Source organism: Diplotaxodon limnothrissa, linkage group LG18 (assembly GCF_057381915.1).
Source record: "Diplotaxodon limnothrissa isolate DT_005_m linkage group LG18, D_limnothrissa_male_GT1.1, whole genome shotgun sequence".
NCBI classification, from domain to species: Eukaryota; Metazoa; Chordata; class Actinopteri; order Cichliformes; family Cichlidae; genus Diplotaxodon; species Diplotaxodon limnothrissa.
The window spans coordinates 6,656,973-6,676,818 of NC_140613.1; the positions used below are offsets into that span (position 1 = coordinate 6,656,973).

Genomic DNA, 19,846 nt, shown 5'->3' on the forward strand with positions numbered 1-19,846 from the left:
ATAAAATTAACTTTATACCCGAGTAAATGAAAATCTACTTAAAAAAATAGAATTTTTAATGAGGTCTTGGTTATTTTTCTTTTGGGGAAGGACAGAGCCTCTTTGGATAAGCTTAGGGTTCAATATAAACTGATCAATAGAATAAACCTTAACTTGTATGGTAAATGAAATAACCACATTCTACCGACTGATATAGCTAGATTGTAACAAACTGGTCCAAGTCGAGCACTGATTGCTAAAATAGATTTTTCTTTAATTGATTTAAGTTGGTCAACTTTAGTTAAACTTTACCAGGTGCACGTGAAGGCAACATATGACCGCGCATTAGCTCAGCAGAGAGAGAGGGAGAGAGAGGGATTGGGATCGAGAGAGGGAAGGAAGGAAGGAGAGAGAGAGACACAGCTAAACAGGTGGTCTGAAAACACGCAGAAAACAATGTCGTCCGGCGGGGAGAGGCGGAAAGACCGTTAGCTCTCGCTTCTGTGAAGGAATACCGGGACAGCCTCGGAGCAGAGCAAACGAAAAACCCATGCTCCTTTTAATTTTCTCGCGGATTTCTCCTCCTCCTCTCTTCTCGGTTTTGCTCCGAATCTGGTGAAGATCTCGGATACTAAACCATGAAAGTCACGGTGTGTTTTGGCAGGACCCGGGTGGTTGTGCCGTGCGGGGATGGGAATATTAAAGTCCACACACTCATCCAGCAGGCTGTCATGAGATATAAGAAGGCTATCGCCAAGGTGAGTGGCGGCTACTTTGTTTTCTTGCGGCTTTTGTTTTCCTGGAAACAATATTGCGCCGTGCAGGCAGGCTCTGCGGGCACGCTCAATATGGCGCAAAGTTCACACAGATGCAAAGAAGAGGGGGTGAACAAAAAGAGGGGCTTGTATTTACTCTCTTGCGCTTGCTTTGCACAATTTGCTCATCTCCAAACCGTGAGCGTGTGTGCATTCGCCCGTGTGTTGGTGCTTTCAAAGAAAGGCGCACCGCCATTGTGGTTCTTGTGTTTGTAAACCCACAAAACTTCCACAGGGATTTCTAACTGCGGCACACAACACAGCGGTCCGCGTTTGGCTGCAACCTCGAAGCATAAAACGTGAATTTCTAACGCCGATCTGGGCACGCACTTTTTGTAGACTTCGCATCCAAGTTGCAAGTCCACGGGGTCGTGCCTCTGAAAGTTGCCAGCAGAGATTAGCCTACTAGCGAGTTAGCCAGCAGGCTGCAGGAGGAGGACTTGCAGGACTGAGGTGATTTGGCACCAGATCAGTGCAATTAGCAACTGGAGAGGCCTAATGTATATATCCCGTTTGAAGAAAGGGACTAAAGAACCACGTTTCTGCTCTTTTATTTGGTTCATCATAGTGGCTTGAAGGTTCAGTTGGTATGTGCAGGTAATGATGGAGCAAATCAGCAATGCAAGAGAAAATAGGGAGAGGAAGATCACACTCGGGGACTTTTTGAAAAGTTATGTAAGGCTGTAGGTAGAATCATCAGAGAAGGAGCTGTCTTCAGCTGCACGGCTGGGTGAGCAGGCACTGGGCCCTGCAGGACGGACAGGGAAACTGCAGAGCCAGTTCCAGCTGACTGTTGGGAGATGTGATGGACCTGACACATAAATCATGCAGATAAAATGGAAAGAAAAGAAAATTTGTAGCTGCAGATAACCTCTGAATTATCTTAGTGTTCGAGGTTGTCTAGTGAGATAAGATGATGCCGGGGAACAGCAGGATCATAGAATATTGTTTCCAGTAGCGCTGACCATTTACATCATCATAATCTGATAAATATTCACTTACAGTGTTGAAATATTCAATGGAGTCATGGCTTGGAGTGACTAAAGCTTTTACATATTCCTGCTTTAAGAACACTTTTGATCCTTATGTCATTCCCTTGATGGATATTATGCCATTAGTTGGTTAGATGTTACAGGTAGTAATTTTATTATTATTCCAGCTATTTCAAAGAATTGAAGTTGCTGCAAATTATCAGTGGATGTAATTTGAATACTTGTGAATAACGGGCTAGTCTCCTTTAAGGAACAAACCTTAAGCAGCAACTCGGGTTTCATAATTTATGAATGCTTTTCCCATCCGTGTGCTAAGTTTAAGCTCATCTCTTTCTGCTGTAATGATAGTGACCCACCTAGAAGTCCTACTGTATTCTCCTCTCCCTCTCCTTTTGAATAATTCAGCTTCAGCAGCCAGGATAAGATCTCTGCATGTTGAGAGGCAGGTTTAAAGAGTTGCTCTGTGAACCTTGTGTGCTGAAACAATACTAACTCAGTAAAGCGTTGTGAAGAAGGTTGAGTGACGTGCAGGATTGGAGCATTTCTTAAATAGTTTTACAACATGAAACCTTTTTTATTTTTTTTATTTTATCAGTGGCATTTTTCCTTGAAAGCAGGCGTGGGTAGTAGGGCATGAGCTGCAATGTCAAAGTGGAACTGTGTGATTAACATGATGTTATAGAGGCTGGTGTGTGCAGTTGTATTTGTCCCATATGTGATTTCTGTGACTGGGATGTAACAGATTTCCACTGACTTTCAAGTTTCAGATTGCTGCAGCTGTAAGACAGAAAACTAGCCAGCAAATAGGCTGACACTTCACTTAAAATCTAGACACAATCTTCTACACCTCTTCTAGACAAAAAGAAAGGACAGATTTTCCTCGTGAAAAAGTACAAAATTTGCTACCTAACCCAAAAGCAGTTTGAACAATATTATTTTCTTTGTGATTATTGGGGAGATTGAATCTTTGTAAGATTCTGAGAGCATAGATTGTGTTATGTATAATGTGCTGAACCTAAAGGCTGACTTGACTCGTAACACAATTTGTAAGGTCTGGAAAAAATCCCATTTAAATCAGGCTTCACAGTAGTAAGGTTAGATTTATTGCCTGGTGCTACACATGACTTTTTTTGTGGTTACTAGCTGAAATTGTTGTTGAACTTGGCTAGAAGCTCACTTAACTTTAATAGCTATGTTTTTAGACTATTATCACAATTTAGCAAAGGGCGATCGTCTGGAAAACTCGACTTTGCCGCTTTTTAACGCCAGTCGATGGAACTGTGGTGGGAGCGGTGGCACCGAGGCCACTTTTGATCTAAATAAAATAAACCAGAGCTCTTCACGCACTCCTCACCCACAACTTTAAATCCACAACACTTTAGTCACTTTATCCTCTTATATCTGCGTTTATTGCTTGAACCCCACCCAGCCCTTTTCGTCGCAACCTAGCTTTGAGCAAGAGTCTCAGGAAGTTTGTTGGCCACAGATGTCGTGTTGAAGATCACAGCTTTTTTGCTCGACCCACCTTTTAATAAGATGACCAAATTTATGTTGGGTGTTTTCTCCTGGTTCACTGTTTGCATGGACCTTCTTGTAACTTCCCCTGTCATTAGAGAGGAATGCTTCCTGCAGAAAAGGGAAAAGTGCACTTCTGAGGGCCTTTTGCCATCTCATAAGCATGGAATTAGAAAGATGAGGACACAAGGATAACTGTTTACATTGTACAGTGCTCTCACTTAGACATCTGACTGCACTCGAGAGCAAAAAGCTTTAATTTCTCTCAACGCCTAGGAGAAAAAATATTGTGTCAGATGATCTTCCACTCTCATTTTTCCTTCCACAGATCATAATGCGGATAATCTCTAATGTTCACCATTTAACCAAGAGTGTGGAAACAGCTTTTAAATATTAGACCCTGTGCTTGAAAACTGATGGTGTATTGCTCCAAACCTTAAAGGGGCTGGAATGTTGGCATGTCAGGAAATTTTTTGATAATATTTTTTGTTGGATTGTTCCCAACGCCCACAATCCTCCTCTAGATATCAGGTGTCTGTTAGGTCATTTCCACACGAGCGCACAGCCCACGAGCATGTACAGTTTCACACTGCTGATGCTTCCTCTGGCAGTGTCTGGGCTATTGTGTTCATACTTGACCATTGAGGCAGAGATTTAACATGACGTTGACCTGTTCCAGACAATAGAAGCAGATGGCTTAAACAAATTAAAAAAAATATTTCCCATTTATCTCAACTGCAAAATGCTGATAAGCACACTCATGATTATTTCATTACCAGTGGCATGTATGTAACTAGAGGAAACTGGTCTTTAGGGCAGGGCAATATGGCCAAAAATATTTATTACGATATATATTTGAAAATTTGCAATAACTGTATACTGACAATATAATTGACACGAGACAAAGTACTTTACAACTCCACAACTTTATTAGTTAAAAAAAAATCAATTTATTTTCACTTAAGCAAGCAGCTGTTCTTTGGCCTCACCACCACGCTAGTTGAAGCGGACGCCTCTTCACGTGCTTTAACTGCTTTGTTGTACTCCAGCAACTGCTTCTGCTTCAAACACATTAGTGCTGTTAGCTCGTTAACGCCGTCCAGCCCCAAGCACGGGGCAATCCGCGGTAACTCGTTAACGGAGATTTGCCGCGTTAATGCAGTTATGGCATTAACGTCATTTTACCGAGATTAACGCCGACAGCACTAGATGAAATAGGTTTGCGGTAGGGCTGTTCGATATAACGTTATATATGGGATGACGATATAAAAACATCTATTGTTTCATTTTACGCTATTGTTTGTTTTGTGGTGTCGCAAAAAAAGCTGTTTACGGCAATATTTTTTCATCGTTTTGATGGACACTGCAGTGTCTATATTCATCTCTTAAAGTTCTCTCTTTCTCTTATATTTAATATAGCCACACTACAGACGGACAAGCGCCTGTTTTTATGCGTTGTCGTTAGCAACAACGACGGTAAAACCATCGCGTGTCTGCTTGTTTATTTTCTACATAAACCTTTCACAATAAAGCTCAAGATCCTGTTGAGACTTTTCAAAATAAACTGAATCACGTGAAAGAGCAGATTATTTACGGATGAGAAGCAAAAAAGAGCCGCCAGGTGCTAAAAAATAAACCTTAGACTCAAACGTTAGAACAGGCGTTTCCCCGCAGCACGCCGTGTAATAAATACTCACAAAGAACATGGCGGCCGTTACAACTTATGTCTAAAAATGTCTCGTTTCATACATCGATTACAACACTCGACTCCAGGTACACGACGCCCAGCTGGAAACACTTCAGCCAAGCGAGATTTGCAGAATTTACAGAAAATGTTAAATTTTTGTGATTTATATCGTTATCGGACGATAGATGTCTTATATCGGGATATGAGATTTTGGTCATATCGCACAGCCCTAGTTTGCGGTGTTTCCTCCCTTCGCCACGACGGCCCGCTTGCAGCATGTTCTACAAAAAATTGTGCTTTGGTTGCACAAGCTAACATATGGCCCAGCCCTACTGGCCTTTAAAAATTATGGATTTTTTTTTGGGTGGGGGGGGAGCTTACTTTAAAAAAAAAAAAAAAAAAAAAAAAAAAGGATAAAGGGTTTGATCAAGTGTCAGAGTTGACACTTTGGTGGAAAAACCTCCCTCAGTGTGGCTCAAGCTCAGAAAATCATCACATTTGAGCAGCTGTCAACTGCTGTTGACTGAGCCCAATCTGTCGGTTTTTTCCTTTTAATCTTATCCTGATGTCATTTCAATGTGCTTTAGTGTGCTCAAGATATTACACAATTCATTACACAAATGACTGTTTTTAATTAGTGTGCATCGGCCTTTGATGGCTGACTGAGCCTGGAGATATGCGCTAGTGCGTGTCGTGTGAGAGTTAACCGCCGCTGTTCTGGTCATACGCTAATGGATTAAAATGTTTTCCACTAGATGTATTCTTCATCTTTAAAGCGAAAGTTACAGCTATTGAGGCTGGCCCCATTTTTGTTCAAACAAGCAACACAATTGCATGCATGAAATGGTACATTACGCTTGGCATGGTATCGATGAAGGATGGTGTCATGTATCCATTGGAGTGCAAAGTGTGAGCAGAAAAAGCCTGAATGACAAGTGTGCTCTGCTAAGGCAGCATTCACTCAGGGTTTGTTAGAGTGAAGTGTCTCTGGTCTGCTTTTGATGTGGTTTATTCTGTGGGTTGTTTCCATGTGATTCTTATCATTAAAGTTCCTTCTGTTTGCCACAGTCGTCAAACACCTAGCACCTGTTTTGGCATATAGCAGTTTGCTTGATCACGTTTTGCTTGTACGTCAGTAAAACTTGTTTATTCCTCCTGTTTTCTTGCCAGCTATGCAAGAATAGTGTTATTGATGTTATCGGGGTATTTCCAAAGTACTGACTCAGTTTGACATTATCGAAACATCTAAACAGTACGTGGTTATATTTGTTTGCATATGGGGCGTGTACGTGCCAAGCATACTTTGAGCTATTTATTCCAACTCTGGCAGGAAGATGAGTAGTCCTTCCTATCTCAAGCGATATTATTCAAGTTCAGGTTTCAGAGAAACTTATGTAACCTTTTCTATCCATTTCCTGACTGAGGCCGACGTGCGCAGTCAGACTGGACACTAACAGTCTTGTCGTTGAGGTTTCTAGTGTCTGACTTGTGAGAGTAATGTGAATGTACAGGGAGCATTAATGCTTATCCAGGCAGCATCGCTTACCTGAACAATTTCCATCAGAAAAGAACCATATCCTGTTTAAGTTTATGTGGAAAGATCTTTATGCACTTCAGAGACGTTGAACTGATTTTTGTCCTTGGAACAAGCTAAACCTAAAGATGTGACTGTGCAGTAGCTCTCCCTCGTGTCAGGTCACAAACCTTAAAATTTTTACAGTTCAACTGTTTGATCCTCATGTCACCAGGCTGTACCAGCCAGGGTTTCCTGCTTCCAAAACGAGCACAGTGCAGGATTAAAAGCTTCGCTGATGATCCCCGGGCCGCTGACTTTGCCCTTGACCAAACTACTGTGAAAAATGTTCTAAAACATGACCTGGCACAGCGTTTCATTTCCTAAAGGAGCCTGTTAAAGACACGCTGGGATGAATGAGCGGTTGAAAGAAAATGAGCAAAGTGAGGCTTCCTGTGTGAATGTGGAATAATAATAATACAAAAATCAGGTTGAGATGATCCAAGTATATAAACAGTTTTTGCAATTTAAGAATTTTAAGTGTGAAATCACTGGCTTTAAACAGCTAAAGGGATGGTTATCGAGAGCAGCTCGTCTTTTTTCCCAGAGGTTGTGAGAAAGTCTGCCCGTTCTGCGTCACATGATGACGCTCACGTTACCACTTTTCCCACTGTGCTTCTTTGCTGTGCTGTGCATTCTGAATGCTCCACCCCCGTTACAAAACGCTGCTTCACTGTAAGGCATTATACAAGCGAGCTGTTATCCTTATCATGTTGCATATCGTGACACTGATGTGATTTAGAAAATAAAGAAAATAAAGAAGAGTCACTATCGTCAGTTGCCGCTGGGCTTTTCTCAGGAGGAGACACCCCAGCAGCACTGGAGTCACTATTGGGGAAGAACAACTGTTTAGGCGGAGAGGGAGCGAAATGCTAAGTATGAGGTTGTAAAGTGCTGACTGCAGAGTTCTCACATTGTGGGAAGACTGCTGCTTCTTTTGAAGTTCATTTACATTTCAGAAGTTAAGCTCATGTTGTTATCCACAGCTGTTTACTTTAAAGTTAGCACTTGAATATTAAATTGACACTTCTTTAAATTGCCTGTAACACAAGAAATCTGTGTTAAGACGCACAATCATTAAGGCAACCCCGACAGAAGATTAAACTATTGCTGCAAGTTCAAACGGTTGTTGGGAAAACTTGGTGAAAATCTTTTATACTGACAAGTTTCATGGGGTTATTTATAATAATTAACATTATATTGACATATAAGTTTTTTAAATTGACTTTCTTCATCATCATTTTCTTAGCTCAGGCTTTATGATGGTTTGGACATGTGTAAAGGAAGGACAGTGGATATACTGGACAAAGGATTTTGAATATGGAGCTGCCTGGCAGGAGGAAAAGAGAAGACCTCAGAGGAGGTTCTTGGTTGTCGGTGTGACAGGATGCTAGGGATAGGTGTGATGGAGGCAGGTGATCTGCTGTGTTGACCCCTAAAGGGAGCAGCTCAAAAAAAAAATACTATCCTAATATTATTCATTCTCGACTTTAGGGTTATCTCCTTGTAGGGCTCTGGAGCTATCCCAGCACAGCTGCTACATTTTAGATTGCTTCCTAGAACTACTTGAATTTAAGTGATTGTGTTTTCATCTTGGACCTCAAACTTGCTCAGAGAGCAACTGAGCAGCCTATCGTGTTGAGGATCATCACGAGTGCTTAGTGTTAGCTCTCCAAAGAAATGTTTTTGTTAAAGGGTTCATGGTCGCTTGTAGTTTTCTTTTCCCCCCCAAAACTGATGGGGTTTTTATTTTGAATTTGTTCCCTGGTGTGAGGAGGCCAATTCCGACTTCGACTGACCATCCTGATGAATCTGAAAATGCATTTGGTGGAAGAAAAACCTCAGCTGCGGCTAGCATGCCATTCTGCACAGGGCGTTCAGCCACGCCAGTACAATCTTAAATATAATCAAGATGAAATTTCCATTGAACTGGTGCCATTTCAAGTCAGTGGATGAGATACAGCGTGCGTCACAGACATGCGAGTGGCCAGGCTGGCAGTTTCAGGGAATGCAATTGAAAAATGACAGCCCCTCTGGAAGCGGTGTGGTGGTGTCCAAGGACACAACCTTAAACTAGAAACCAAATGTAAATAAGATGCGGTTTTTCAGTTCTGTGAGCGGCGTTGCAGATGTTATGGTGCAGCTAATAATCTTCTTACTAGTTGTATTGGGAACATTACCAATACATTGGTATTCAGGATGTAGAAGAACTGTAGACTTTAGATCTCAGATTTCATATCTCAACTTCAGTTAGATTTTAAGGCACTAATATTAATACTTAAATATCTTCAGGTGCCATGGTGCTTTTCAGGTTGCTTGTTAGGGTCTGAAATGCCTTGGGGGTGTAGGTGTTCAGCTGCATTGCACCTTTTTTTTAAATATTGCGGTAATTGTGTGTCAATGTGTGGATGTGAGAATTAATGCAAGACTGAATGTACGCTCAAATGTAACTATGAACGCCCTTGAGGAGAGTCTGAAAATGTGCATAATCCTTGTCCCAACTGGTCAAGGATTATCACATCATGCCTCACTCTGTGATTTTAGGTTCTTGGGGAGGAGGCCTTTTAAAAGTGGCCTTTGGAAGTACCTCTAACCACTTTGCCAGCTGGCGTGATTAGATGACACAGAAGCATATACTGCACGTGACCTTTAGACTTGACTCCCTGAAAACCTGACTTTTATTTATATTTTTTTATAATTTTCCTCTCGATCACTTGAAGAACACAAGATGAAACTTGCCAACTGAACTCTTGAGCACGATGGAGGGAGGCCTTAGTTAATAAGGGAGCAGATCATGAGACTTAATAGCACAGAGAGCTTAAAGTTGAGAGAGTGCGATGTAAACAGATTACTCGAAATCTGGCTTGGGTCCAGTCGGCCGAGCATTGGCAGCCCAACCATGTGAAGCAAGGTCTGCTCCATATGGAACTGCATCCCTCGGCCGGCCTTGCAGACAGAGTAGGCCATGCAGACACAGGCTGACAGCAGCCTATTTTAGGTGATGGATGCTTCAAAAATTATCAGCAGCACTCGAAGATCTCTTGATGAATGCTTGCATCACAGGGTGGTGTTTAGAGGTCAAAGATTTTTCTTTTCCCCGCCCATTCTGTTCAGCTGTAGGCTTTCTTCCATAAACAAGGGAAGAGCCTGAATGTAAACTTGTGCATGGAAGAATGACCCGGAAGCTAGTAAAAAAAGTTTCTACATCTGCGCTCATGTTTTTGTCCATCTTTGTCCGTCAAACTTTCTGCTAATAGCCAAATAGTTTCGTTATGAAAGAGAGTGTTCACAGAAGGATGTTTATGAAAAACCTGATTGTGTGGCTGAGTGTTTTCAGGAGAATAAAGTCCTTGTAGAAGCTGAAATCAAGAAAATGTAATGGCTTGAGTGTTAGATTCTCCCCTCCCTAAGTAGAGCAACACTAAAGCTACACTGTGTACGTTTTCTAAAACAAATGGACCCATAAAACATCTGGTATGAAATGAAAACTTAGCAGTCCATGTTATTGAAGCCATTAGCAATTTGAATGATTGCTTACAGAACAGTGTCATTGCTTGTACTGAGAACACTGCGCCATATTCATCTTTGTGCCTTTTTTTTTTTAATTTTTAAAGAAAAATTTGGTTCAACAGTTGACCTGCAGTGAATTTACACTGGAGTTCTGTGGCTTCAGCCTCAATAACATTTAGACGGTCTCAACTGATAGTTATACTAAGCTGGCCAAGTGTAGCTGGGTACTCATCAACTTTCTCCCGTAATAAACGCTGAGGTTTCATAGCCTAGACGACGTCTCGTAGAGCAGAAAGGAACAATATTCTCTTTGGACCCCGAGCTGTTTGGGCAGAGTGTGGAAGGACCTTTTCCTTTCTCTGGTTTAAAACTAAGCAAAGATTGTATGTCTTGCACTCTTTCAATTTTGCTTTATGTTATAAAAGCATGTGAACCTGCCTTTGGAGTTGCATCTGGCTGGGAGAACTGGTCGCTCACATCATTTTCCTAATTATAGGGCTGCAAATCACAAGATATTATTCATTTTCCATGTTGAATTTGCTGATTATTTTGCTTTTCATTTCATTGGTTTTTTTAGGAAAGTAAGTCAAAAATGTTTTCTTTTCACAAAACTGCTACATTTGAATTTTCTGTCAGTCAGGGTCTTCTGTTCTCCCATTTCAGCTCAGATTCAAGTAGAGCAGAACTCTCTATAACTGCTTATTTTATGATCTATTGGCCTGTTGTGGTGCTTGTTAGCAAGAAGTGGAGTCCCTATCTGCCCTCTACTACTTGCAGACTCTGCATGATTTGCTTTAGAACAGAGTATCAGATAAATGTAAAATGAATGTGCATTTGTTTTCAGCGTGCAGACTGGCCTTGTTCATAGGATGACTGTCCCTTGTCCATTAAGTGGACAGACACCGACTGAAATGTCAAGGACTTGCTGTGTGTGGCTTGCTGAGCACAGGGAGAGGATTGTCTCTGAGGAATGTCAGGACAGTGCAGCTCAGATGTAGCGTATCCCTCAGTGCAACGTGCTACAAATTGGATGTTTGATTAAGTCAGGAGAATATTCTTACTAAAACTGTTCTCTTGCTTTTCTGCTGTTGACCCTTTATTTTTGTTCAGATTTTCCAAACTCTTGTTTTGCTTCTGTGTGTTGTTGCTTTCCTCTGGAATTCCCAGTATAAGTGTTCTTAGAAGGTAATTTTATTTTCCCCCTCATAACAGACTTTCTCATTCTCAGCCAGATGTTAATTACTGGCAGCTAAGTGAGAAACCTGGTGGTATTGTGATGCAAAGTGCAAAGCTTAGACTGCCAGGCATGTTCTCCATGGAAACCCAAATGCATTTCAAAGGGATGGCGGGTACTGCATCGGCATAATTCATATTTTTGAAACATGGTTGTAACCAGAGATAAATGCAAGGTTACGCTTTGTGCAAAAGAAAATTTGATGTTGAGCAGAGGAAAGAGGAACCCACATTAGCATAGCACAAATGATTTATGAGTGTAGATTAATGATGTCCCTTTAAATTGAATTCAGTACTTAGGCTGATAAGGCTTTGTCTGCTAAATATAGGACAGGCCAAATGAAAGCTGTGCCTGTGACAGATGATTATTGGCCTTCAAGCAGAGCACAGACACACAAGGGCCTTGAACTCCATTCTTCATCCTCTCCGGGATGACTGTAGGAGTGTTGCAGTTGCTTCTGGTGTAGTTGACAAAGAAAATGGATGGAAAGGTATCACCTGATGCCTGATTCTAAAGACTAGCAGTGTAGGTCGTTTTTAAAATAATTTCATCGTATTAGTCCTGTGAGCTAAAGCTGAGGAGCTGATGTCCGTGCAGTAGACTGATGTCAGTCATCTGGAGAAACCGCTCTGTGAGATCGGCATGCTGCTCAACTGGAAAAACTGCTTTCTGCCTGACCAGTTAATGTACAACATTTAGATAGCGCCACCAAGTGGGTACTCAAGCTAACAGAGGGCCTGCAATTTAATTTTTTTATCCTGTCAACTTTGTCGACTTGTGTTGACGTTGCCATATCAACCTTTCTTGTGCCGTTTGTGATTCACAGACATAAAGTGCATGATCGAAGTGCATATTAAGGTTGTACTAGTTCAATTGCAGATTTTTGCCAGTACCAGTTACGAGTTTGGATTAAGAAAAACGTATAAAAAAATACCAACAGAGGCTCTCAAACTCTCACTGAGATGGTTTCTGTTGAGGTGAACAGTAGAGGGATCAACTGAAGGCCTAGATGCATCTCTCAGGTACTGTGTTTGGTCTTTGCACGATTATTTCTCAAGGACATGACTTTTAGATTTATTATTTTAAGGCCTGCAACTTTGTTTTTGTCCTCTACTTGTCCAGTTCCTCAAAATTTTGAAGGGTAGTCTGCACACAGCCTTTGGAGAATCACCTTATTGGTGTGAAAATACGACACATTTCAGTTATACCTGTCAAACTTAATAGATTCAACTAAAGAATTAGGAATGTTCGTGTTACAGACCTTCAGAAAGCCGAGAGAGCTATTGCTGAAAGCTACTTTTAAAAGTAGTAAGTTTCATGTAGTCCCTGTGAAACAGTTTGTTGCTGGAGGAAGCCACCTCAGCCCAGATGGCTTCGAATTACTGGTGTATCACAGTGGAAGATGGGTTTTCCTGTCTTTTCTCGTTAGTGGGCAGGAAATTAGTGTTGAGGAAATGCATGGAGGGGGGTGGCTGTGCTTTCAGAGAGACATCAGAGTCATTGAGAGTTCAGTTTATATACTGTAGCCATTTCAAACTCTAATTTGATTAATGGTGAATAACTGACCATTGTTTTGCTCTGGAGAGCAGAAGGGAGCTAAGTGTAGCTACTAACAATGAGGAGGATACAACAGACAATGTATATAAATATCACTGAAAAAATTTAGATATTTTTATGTAACATAAATGAAAGACATTTTTGGTCTGTTGTGAGTTGGTGAAACCAGAAACGGTGTTCTCCAAGACACAAGAGAGAACAGTAGTGATGCTGCGGTGAAGGAACATCTGAAGTCATAGAAAACAGTGGCAGTTGTTTAATTGTGATCCAAGATTTTTTAAAAAGACCTAAAATAAGGATTAAGAGAAAAAGAAAAACACCACAAATAAATGCATGTTATTTTACACCAGCTGGTGCTCTGTTAGGGCTATTTTAGGAAAACTACAACGAGTTCAATAAGTGAGATATTTCTTACTGCAGAGCCTGAAGCCAATCCAGAGATGAGATATTTTGGGCTTCATTGGCAGGTGTAATTTGGTGGCAGTGGATTCTGCTGAAGTTTCTTTCTGCAGGAAGGTTTGAATTTTGCTTAGTTCACAGAACGTTGCAGAAGAAAGGAAGTGATAAAAAAACAATAAGCTGGAAAATGTAAGATTTGCTAATAAAGTAGCTTGAGAGAATCTTCTCTGCACGATGACCAAACGTTCCAGCGTTTCCCTTTGTTGCATAAATGTTGCACGAAGTTGCATGCAAAAAGCAGCTTGACACATTCCCTCTAAAATGTTGTGGCTTTTACAAAGCTTCCTTTTCAGCTTTGTTCTGTAGAAACGAGTTAAAGCTGAAGAAAATGATTTCTGTAATAAACTGTGCATTCTGAATACTTCTGACTTGAATGCAGCTTATTTTACTGCTGTCAGCAGAGGCAGAATAGGGCCTTCGCGGGATAAAAAGCTTACTGTGTGAAAGAACTGTGTCAGGTTTGGCCTGGGACTGCTGCCTCTTTTGACATGATCGAACAAGATTGTGTGTGTGTGTGCATTCAGCTCTCAAGTTTGCCCTCTCGCACACATGAATTAGGACACCAAACCCAACACGCCTGGCATTTCAAAGAGGAGGCCATTTGTTGAAGACAAGTGCCCCATTTAGACTATCCTGATCCATGTATTGAAGTGTGCCCAGAATCGCAACCCTGTAGGTTGGACTTCAATATTCAGTTGCACTCGTGTCCCAGTAAAGGAATGTATGAGTTTTATCTTGTTTTAGGAACATCCTTCTCTTCATGCAGAATGAGACTTTGTCTGCAAACGAGAATCCATACGCTGGCTAAAGGTTTCTCTGCTTAGGGAAACAAGCAGCCATTTATGTTGAAAAGTCGTAAATCCAGAAGTGGGAAATTGATCTGCTGTAAAGGCTTGTAACTACAAATCACTGCATAGTCAGCCTTGTTATGGCAGATATTATAATTGTATTTCTCAAACTGTGGTGCTGATGGAAGTGGCACGAGGCTGTACTTCTCCAAAACGGCCTCGGAGGGGAAGTCAAGTTGATGGTTGTGTTGAAAAGCATTGTCTGTCCCATTGTTCCAGCCATCAACTGCTGTTTAAACTTCGGTGAAGACGGTTTTGTGACCTTAGCTTTGCTGTAAGCTCTTTTCACCAATGAACCTTGGACATTTTCAGGAGAATCAGGTTTGGCTATTCTTCACGTTTGTTGTTTCTCACATGTAGTTCCCAGAAGAAAGGAAGCATTTGTAGCTGATGTGAGCTCAGTGTAGTCTAGGTGAAGGAGTTGTTTCAGTGGACCACTGACACTTGCTAGCATCAGAGTATTTGCTGCGCTATTTGTACATTGATACAATGTAATTACACAGGTTTTGCACAAAGGAGCCACAGCATATTCACATTGGGGATTTGGATTTTCACATGCCCCTCTTTTTGATTTCAAGTTGAGGCAAGCATTGGATATGGTTTAAAAAAACTGACTTTAGTCTCATTGTATTTAAATGCCCTAAAAAGTTACCTGTTTTGTCTTCAAGGTAATGTGTGTTTTTAGTACTTCTATCCTTCATTTTCTCAGCGTCACTCCCCTTTTGCCCGATTATTAAAGTGGATTTGGTTGTGGGAATCTTATCAGGTAGTGTCATTGGTGGTGGTGTGGTTTCATTGTTGCTGAATATTATCGCTGTGTTGACATGTGCACTCCAAGGTGAGTGCACATGTCAACAGAAACAGTTCCAGCTCCAAATGACTTGATTTACATTTAAAGTGACCCAAGCTTCAAAGTTGCACGCTCTACTTATTCCCCAATTACATGCCCACTGCAGAAGCCTTTCCTGCTGTGTCACAACAGGAAAACCCTTCAGGCATTCTCATGATGCTTGGCTCTTTCTGGTCCTCACATGTGGCCAGATTCCTTAGTGAACCAGATGACTGCTAAATGTCTTTCATCATAGTCATGGTCAATAAACTAGGGTATGCTTGGATTTATCTACCCTCAATGAAAAGTGCATTTAAGCTTATAATTGTGCATCACAAGAAGCTGATTGGTTCTGATTGGTAATCATTTGTGTTTGCTGCTCATTTTTTCTTTATTTCACAGTCAGCAGCTGCAAGTCTGTGTTGCTCTTCAAAATTCATGTGGCTAACTTATTTTACCCTGATGCTGTTTGCTGATGTGTCCACCGTTTTAAAGCTTAGTTGAAGCTTAGTCGCAAGTGAAGCTGTGTGAAAGTCTGGCAAAGAGCAGGAGATGCTGCAAATACCTCTATCTCCACCATCCAGACTCCAGATGGATGGAAAAGCCTAACCCCTGCCAGAGTTTGGAACCATGTGTGCTGTAGTTCACTTGGTTCTCTATAAAAAGCTCCTATTCCATGTTTGTAGAGAAGATTGTGCACCCATCAGAGACTCGTAAAGAAGCTTTTTTTTTAAAAATATAAAAACCCCGCATTTCATGTCATTGTATAAGGAGCACATTCACATTGGAGATCTATTGATCTTCATATGGGTATGATGTATGCTACCAATGCCTTTAGCAACAAGAAAAATTGATTCTCTAGATACAAAACTTTTCTGCTATCATGTATCATGTCCGTGTCTGTTGTCTCATTGGATCAGACAGTGTCCTGACCCTGCAGTTTATCCTCTTACGTAACCAGCGTTAGACTTGCAGAGGGTAAATCAGTGCAGTGAGTCCTGCTTTGAGCATGCTGATGCTATATTGTTGTTACTATGGAATAAAAATCTAAATTGCAGTTGGGTTAGAAATGCTTAGACTTTAAGTCACGTGATGCTAGCGACCAAAAGCAATGTTTCATTTCTTTTTTTCCTTCTTTTTTTTGCCCCCAGCCCTTGGTACATTTTCAAAGATCATATTAAGCAACTGATGTTTAGGAAGTAAGTAGGGATTGTTTTTCCTCGATTGTGTCCTAACATATGTGCACACCTTGATTAGATCAAATCACAAATTTTATTATTTTTGTAATGCAGATGTAAATTACAGCCCTGAGTCATTTCTGACCCAAAGTCCAAATGGATATGAAATACTTCTAGGGTTATGACTGTTATTTCATCATACGTTTCAGAGAGCCAAAGAAAATGATCTCCTCGCCTCTCTTGCTGTAACTAACACCCCCCTTCAACTTCTCTCCAAAGGAGGAAACGACTGCAGTTTGCATCTCCGTCTCCCAGCGCTCCATCCTCCATGCTTTGTTACCTCCCCCACCATCTGCACAACCCACTTCTTGAAACAACCCCCCTCCCATTTCTCAGCTTTGATCCACATGGGCCTGTGCTTGAGCTTTAAACGGTGCAGCTCTGCATCTTTTTCTTGACACGTATGCACAAAGAAATGTGCATTAGTCCTTTGGAGTAGCTCTATATTCGTATATTCTTTCCTCGCATTTTCTACATATTGTTTTTTCAGTCCTTTTGTTGTTTATTTGGTTTTTTGCCAGTTTTGAAAATGCATCCTAAACTTTCTTGAGGATGCACTGATCTTGTTTGTCATCATTACAAAATGATGAGTGCAGATGTAGCTTGGAGGCTTATAGGATGTTGCCCGTGCACCTGTGGATGGTGAAGGATGTGCTCCAGCTGTTGTAAAGAGGTTTTGCCATCTTCGTTGCAGAATCACCTCTGTGTAGCCCCGATGCTCGACACTTGGGGATGCACACTTTTTTTCCCCCCCTGTGCCTTTCCATCGCCTTTTCAATGAACTGCTCTCTGTTTGAACTGCATCCATAAACATTACGCAACGATGTCTGTAAACCATCAGTGACTGTACCGTACTTTGTTTTCTGCCTGCCTGGGCCTGTCTGTTACATTTGCTGTTAGCACAAGCCTCTGTAGTCCCCATAGATGTTAACTCCTGGGTCCCTACTCCACACCTTGGCCATGCACTTCTGCTCACACCACTAGAAATGACGTAACGCATGCGATCAAATTGGAGATGTCCAGAGCAGACTGCATCAGACCCAAGCATTTTTATAATCCCTATACACATTTGACATATTGTCAATATTGCGATGAATATTGTCTCTGTCGATCAGAGACAGTATTCTTGCTGCAGTCTGCTTGTGGGCACAGTTTAAAAAAACAAAAAGGGGGAAGAAAAAAAACAGAACAGGAAATCTTGAACAGGATATCCGTTATTTGACATCTGGATATCTTATCTCCATCGGAAGGCCAAGAAAAAATGGCTGTTGGGTTCAGATGTATAAATCTTAACCTCCTAGGACCTGGTGTCCACATATGTGGACATCACATTTTGGGTTATTTAGACCAAAATACTCAATTTTGCTCTACAAGGTCCTGATATCCACTTACAAGGACATTATACTGCTACTGTTCTATCAAAATTTTAAAACGAATATCTTCATATGTGGCTCTGATTTTTCATAAAAACAAAAATAAGGTAAAAAAAAATCAGGTAATTCTTTGTTTTTACATTCATCGGGCCCCAATCAGCCCAAATATCAAAGAGAAATTAAAAATGCATGCTGTGGAAGAGTTCGGGTCTTAGGAGGTTAAAGCCTGATTGAGTGCTTCTTTGTCATTTACTTGAAGCCTGCCAACATGGTGAGGTTTCTCACAAACACACACGAAAACACCCACACACAATCAGTTAACAGTTCATGTTGTAAGTTCATGACAGAGGTTACAGTAGAGTAGTTTTTTTTTTTTAAAACATATTTCAACAATAATTTACAAATCTAATGCATTTGTTAACCCTAATAGGCTGCCAGAATAGACCAATTAAATGTGACCTGCTTCTTGCATTATTAAGATAGATCTATTGTTAATGAATGCCTCTTGCCAGTAATCAGGATATTGACTTTGTGAACTTATAATCAGATATTTGGAGCACATGTAAGCGCACTGTTTCACTTGTTAAAGCCCCTACGACTTAGTTAATATCCACCTACTCTTGGTCTGTTGGCTTCTCACAGTGATCCGCTGTTTGTTTTGAGCAAGCATCCGTAAGCCGAGGTCAGGTGCAGTCTTGGAGCTGCCATAGATGCACCAAATGGCAGTCCTGGTTTTTGTTTTTTTGTTTTTTTGTCTTTTCAAATTTGTCTTTTTTAAGTTTAAGTATTGTAACTTGTGTTCATGTTGTTATCATCATCGTTATTATTATTTTTTGCTTTCTCTTCAGTTCAGACATTGATTTATTGTGTCGTATATTATTAAATATTTATAACTTACTTCACTGTCAGTAAGTTTCCTATAGTAACATCTTTAAAAATGTATTGGAGTTTGAAAGGTCTTGCTGTGCTTCTCCACAGCGGAACTCTTCTGGCAGCCCGTGCCTCCCTGTGGTGCAGTGAGCTTTTATTTTGGCAGGCTTCCTCTGCATCCCTCTGCTCTTCCACTTATGGATAATAGGACATATCTCAGACCACTACAAATAAGCCTCCTTAGTTTTGCCTTTTCCATTTGGTGAGCTGTAATCTGATACGGCTGAGGCCACTGGCAGTTATTCCTCTCCACTGTCAAACTGTCACATGACGCTGGCAGTGAGAGCGCTGCTCCTGATTCTGTGTGCGAGTCTGTGTTTTTCAGAATAATCCCATGCCACCGCTGTCTGCCTATTGACCAACTGTTCCTACAACTTCTGCTCTCGCAAATCCTCTTGTACAACATCTCCCAATCCCCTGGATAACATTCAGTCTTTATAACTGGATCAGGAATTGTATGTGAGTAAGTTGTTTTTATTCAGACTGTTGTCACCAGCTGCTTTTATACCCAAACTACTGATTTTGATGTGACTCATCCCCCGAAAGACTCCTTGTCATCTCCTTTTCATTTGGGTTGGGAAACAGAATGGCCAAGGTGTGTGCCGCTTTGGTCATAACACGTATGGACCTGCTGGAGCACAGTATGGCTACAGCAGAATTCGTCCACATCATGGAGATGGCAAAAACTTTAAATGACAGCGTTTGTCTGTTAGATCACTGCACTTCAAAGAGGTGTAAGCGTGTGTGCGTGTTTTCTTGAGAGGTGTGAGTTAGATGTGTGTGTTGGAGCTTAATATGAAACTAGGGCTGCCACAAACGATTATTTTGATAGTCGACTAGTCACCGATTAATTTTGCGATTAGTCGACTAATCAGATCATCATCCATTGGACGTAAAACGTACAGCTTATTGCACCAGCAGCATCTGCTCTTATATAACTATCATTAGCTTACAGCTTTAAGTGTTTAAGGTCTGTGCTAACTAAAAATAAAGACAAGATGATAGTTTATAAAATTTTAATGAAATCTGCAGGTTGTTTCAGTGAAGTTTAATAAACTCCTTGCTATCTAAAATATAACGGGACACCGGAGTATATTCTCGAGCATCTCACACTTCTGATAATCAGCTGTCTGCTTGATGTTTATTCAGCTGTGTAAAAACTATAACTTTAATCTCAGCCAAACAGATTTACTCAGGAACAAATAAAATACTAAAAAAAAGCCAAACAATAACATTTTTAAAGTTATCTAAGTGACTTGTATATGTTTAACCTGAGTAGCAAAAGACGGCGGTGGGTTTGAAAACGA

At 40.9% G+C, this 19,846-nt stretch overlaps 1 protein-coding gene across 4 annotated transcripts in view; it reads left to right on the plus strand.

Moving 5' to 3' along the window:
- The first annotated feature begins 367 nt into the window (after positions 1–367).
- pard3ab (par-3 family cell polarity regulator alpha, b) overlaps positions 368–19,846 on the plus strand; it is a 250,718-nt gene continuing 231,239 nt past the window's right edge. For all 4 annotated transcript variants that reach the window (XM_085378508.1, XM_085378509.1, XM_085378512.1 and 1 more), the window contains exon 1: positions 368–737. In XM_085378508.1, the coding sequence (XP_085234634.1) occupies positions 618–737 (120 nt within the window). In that variant the 5' untranslated portion in view covers positions 368–617. The remainder of the gene's footprint in view (positions 738–19,846) is intronic.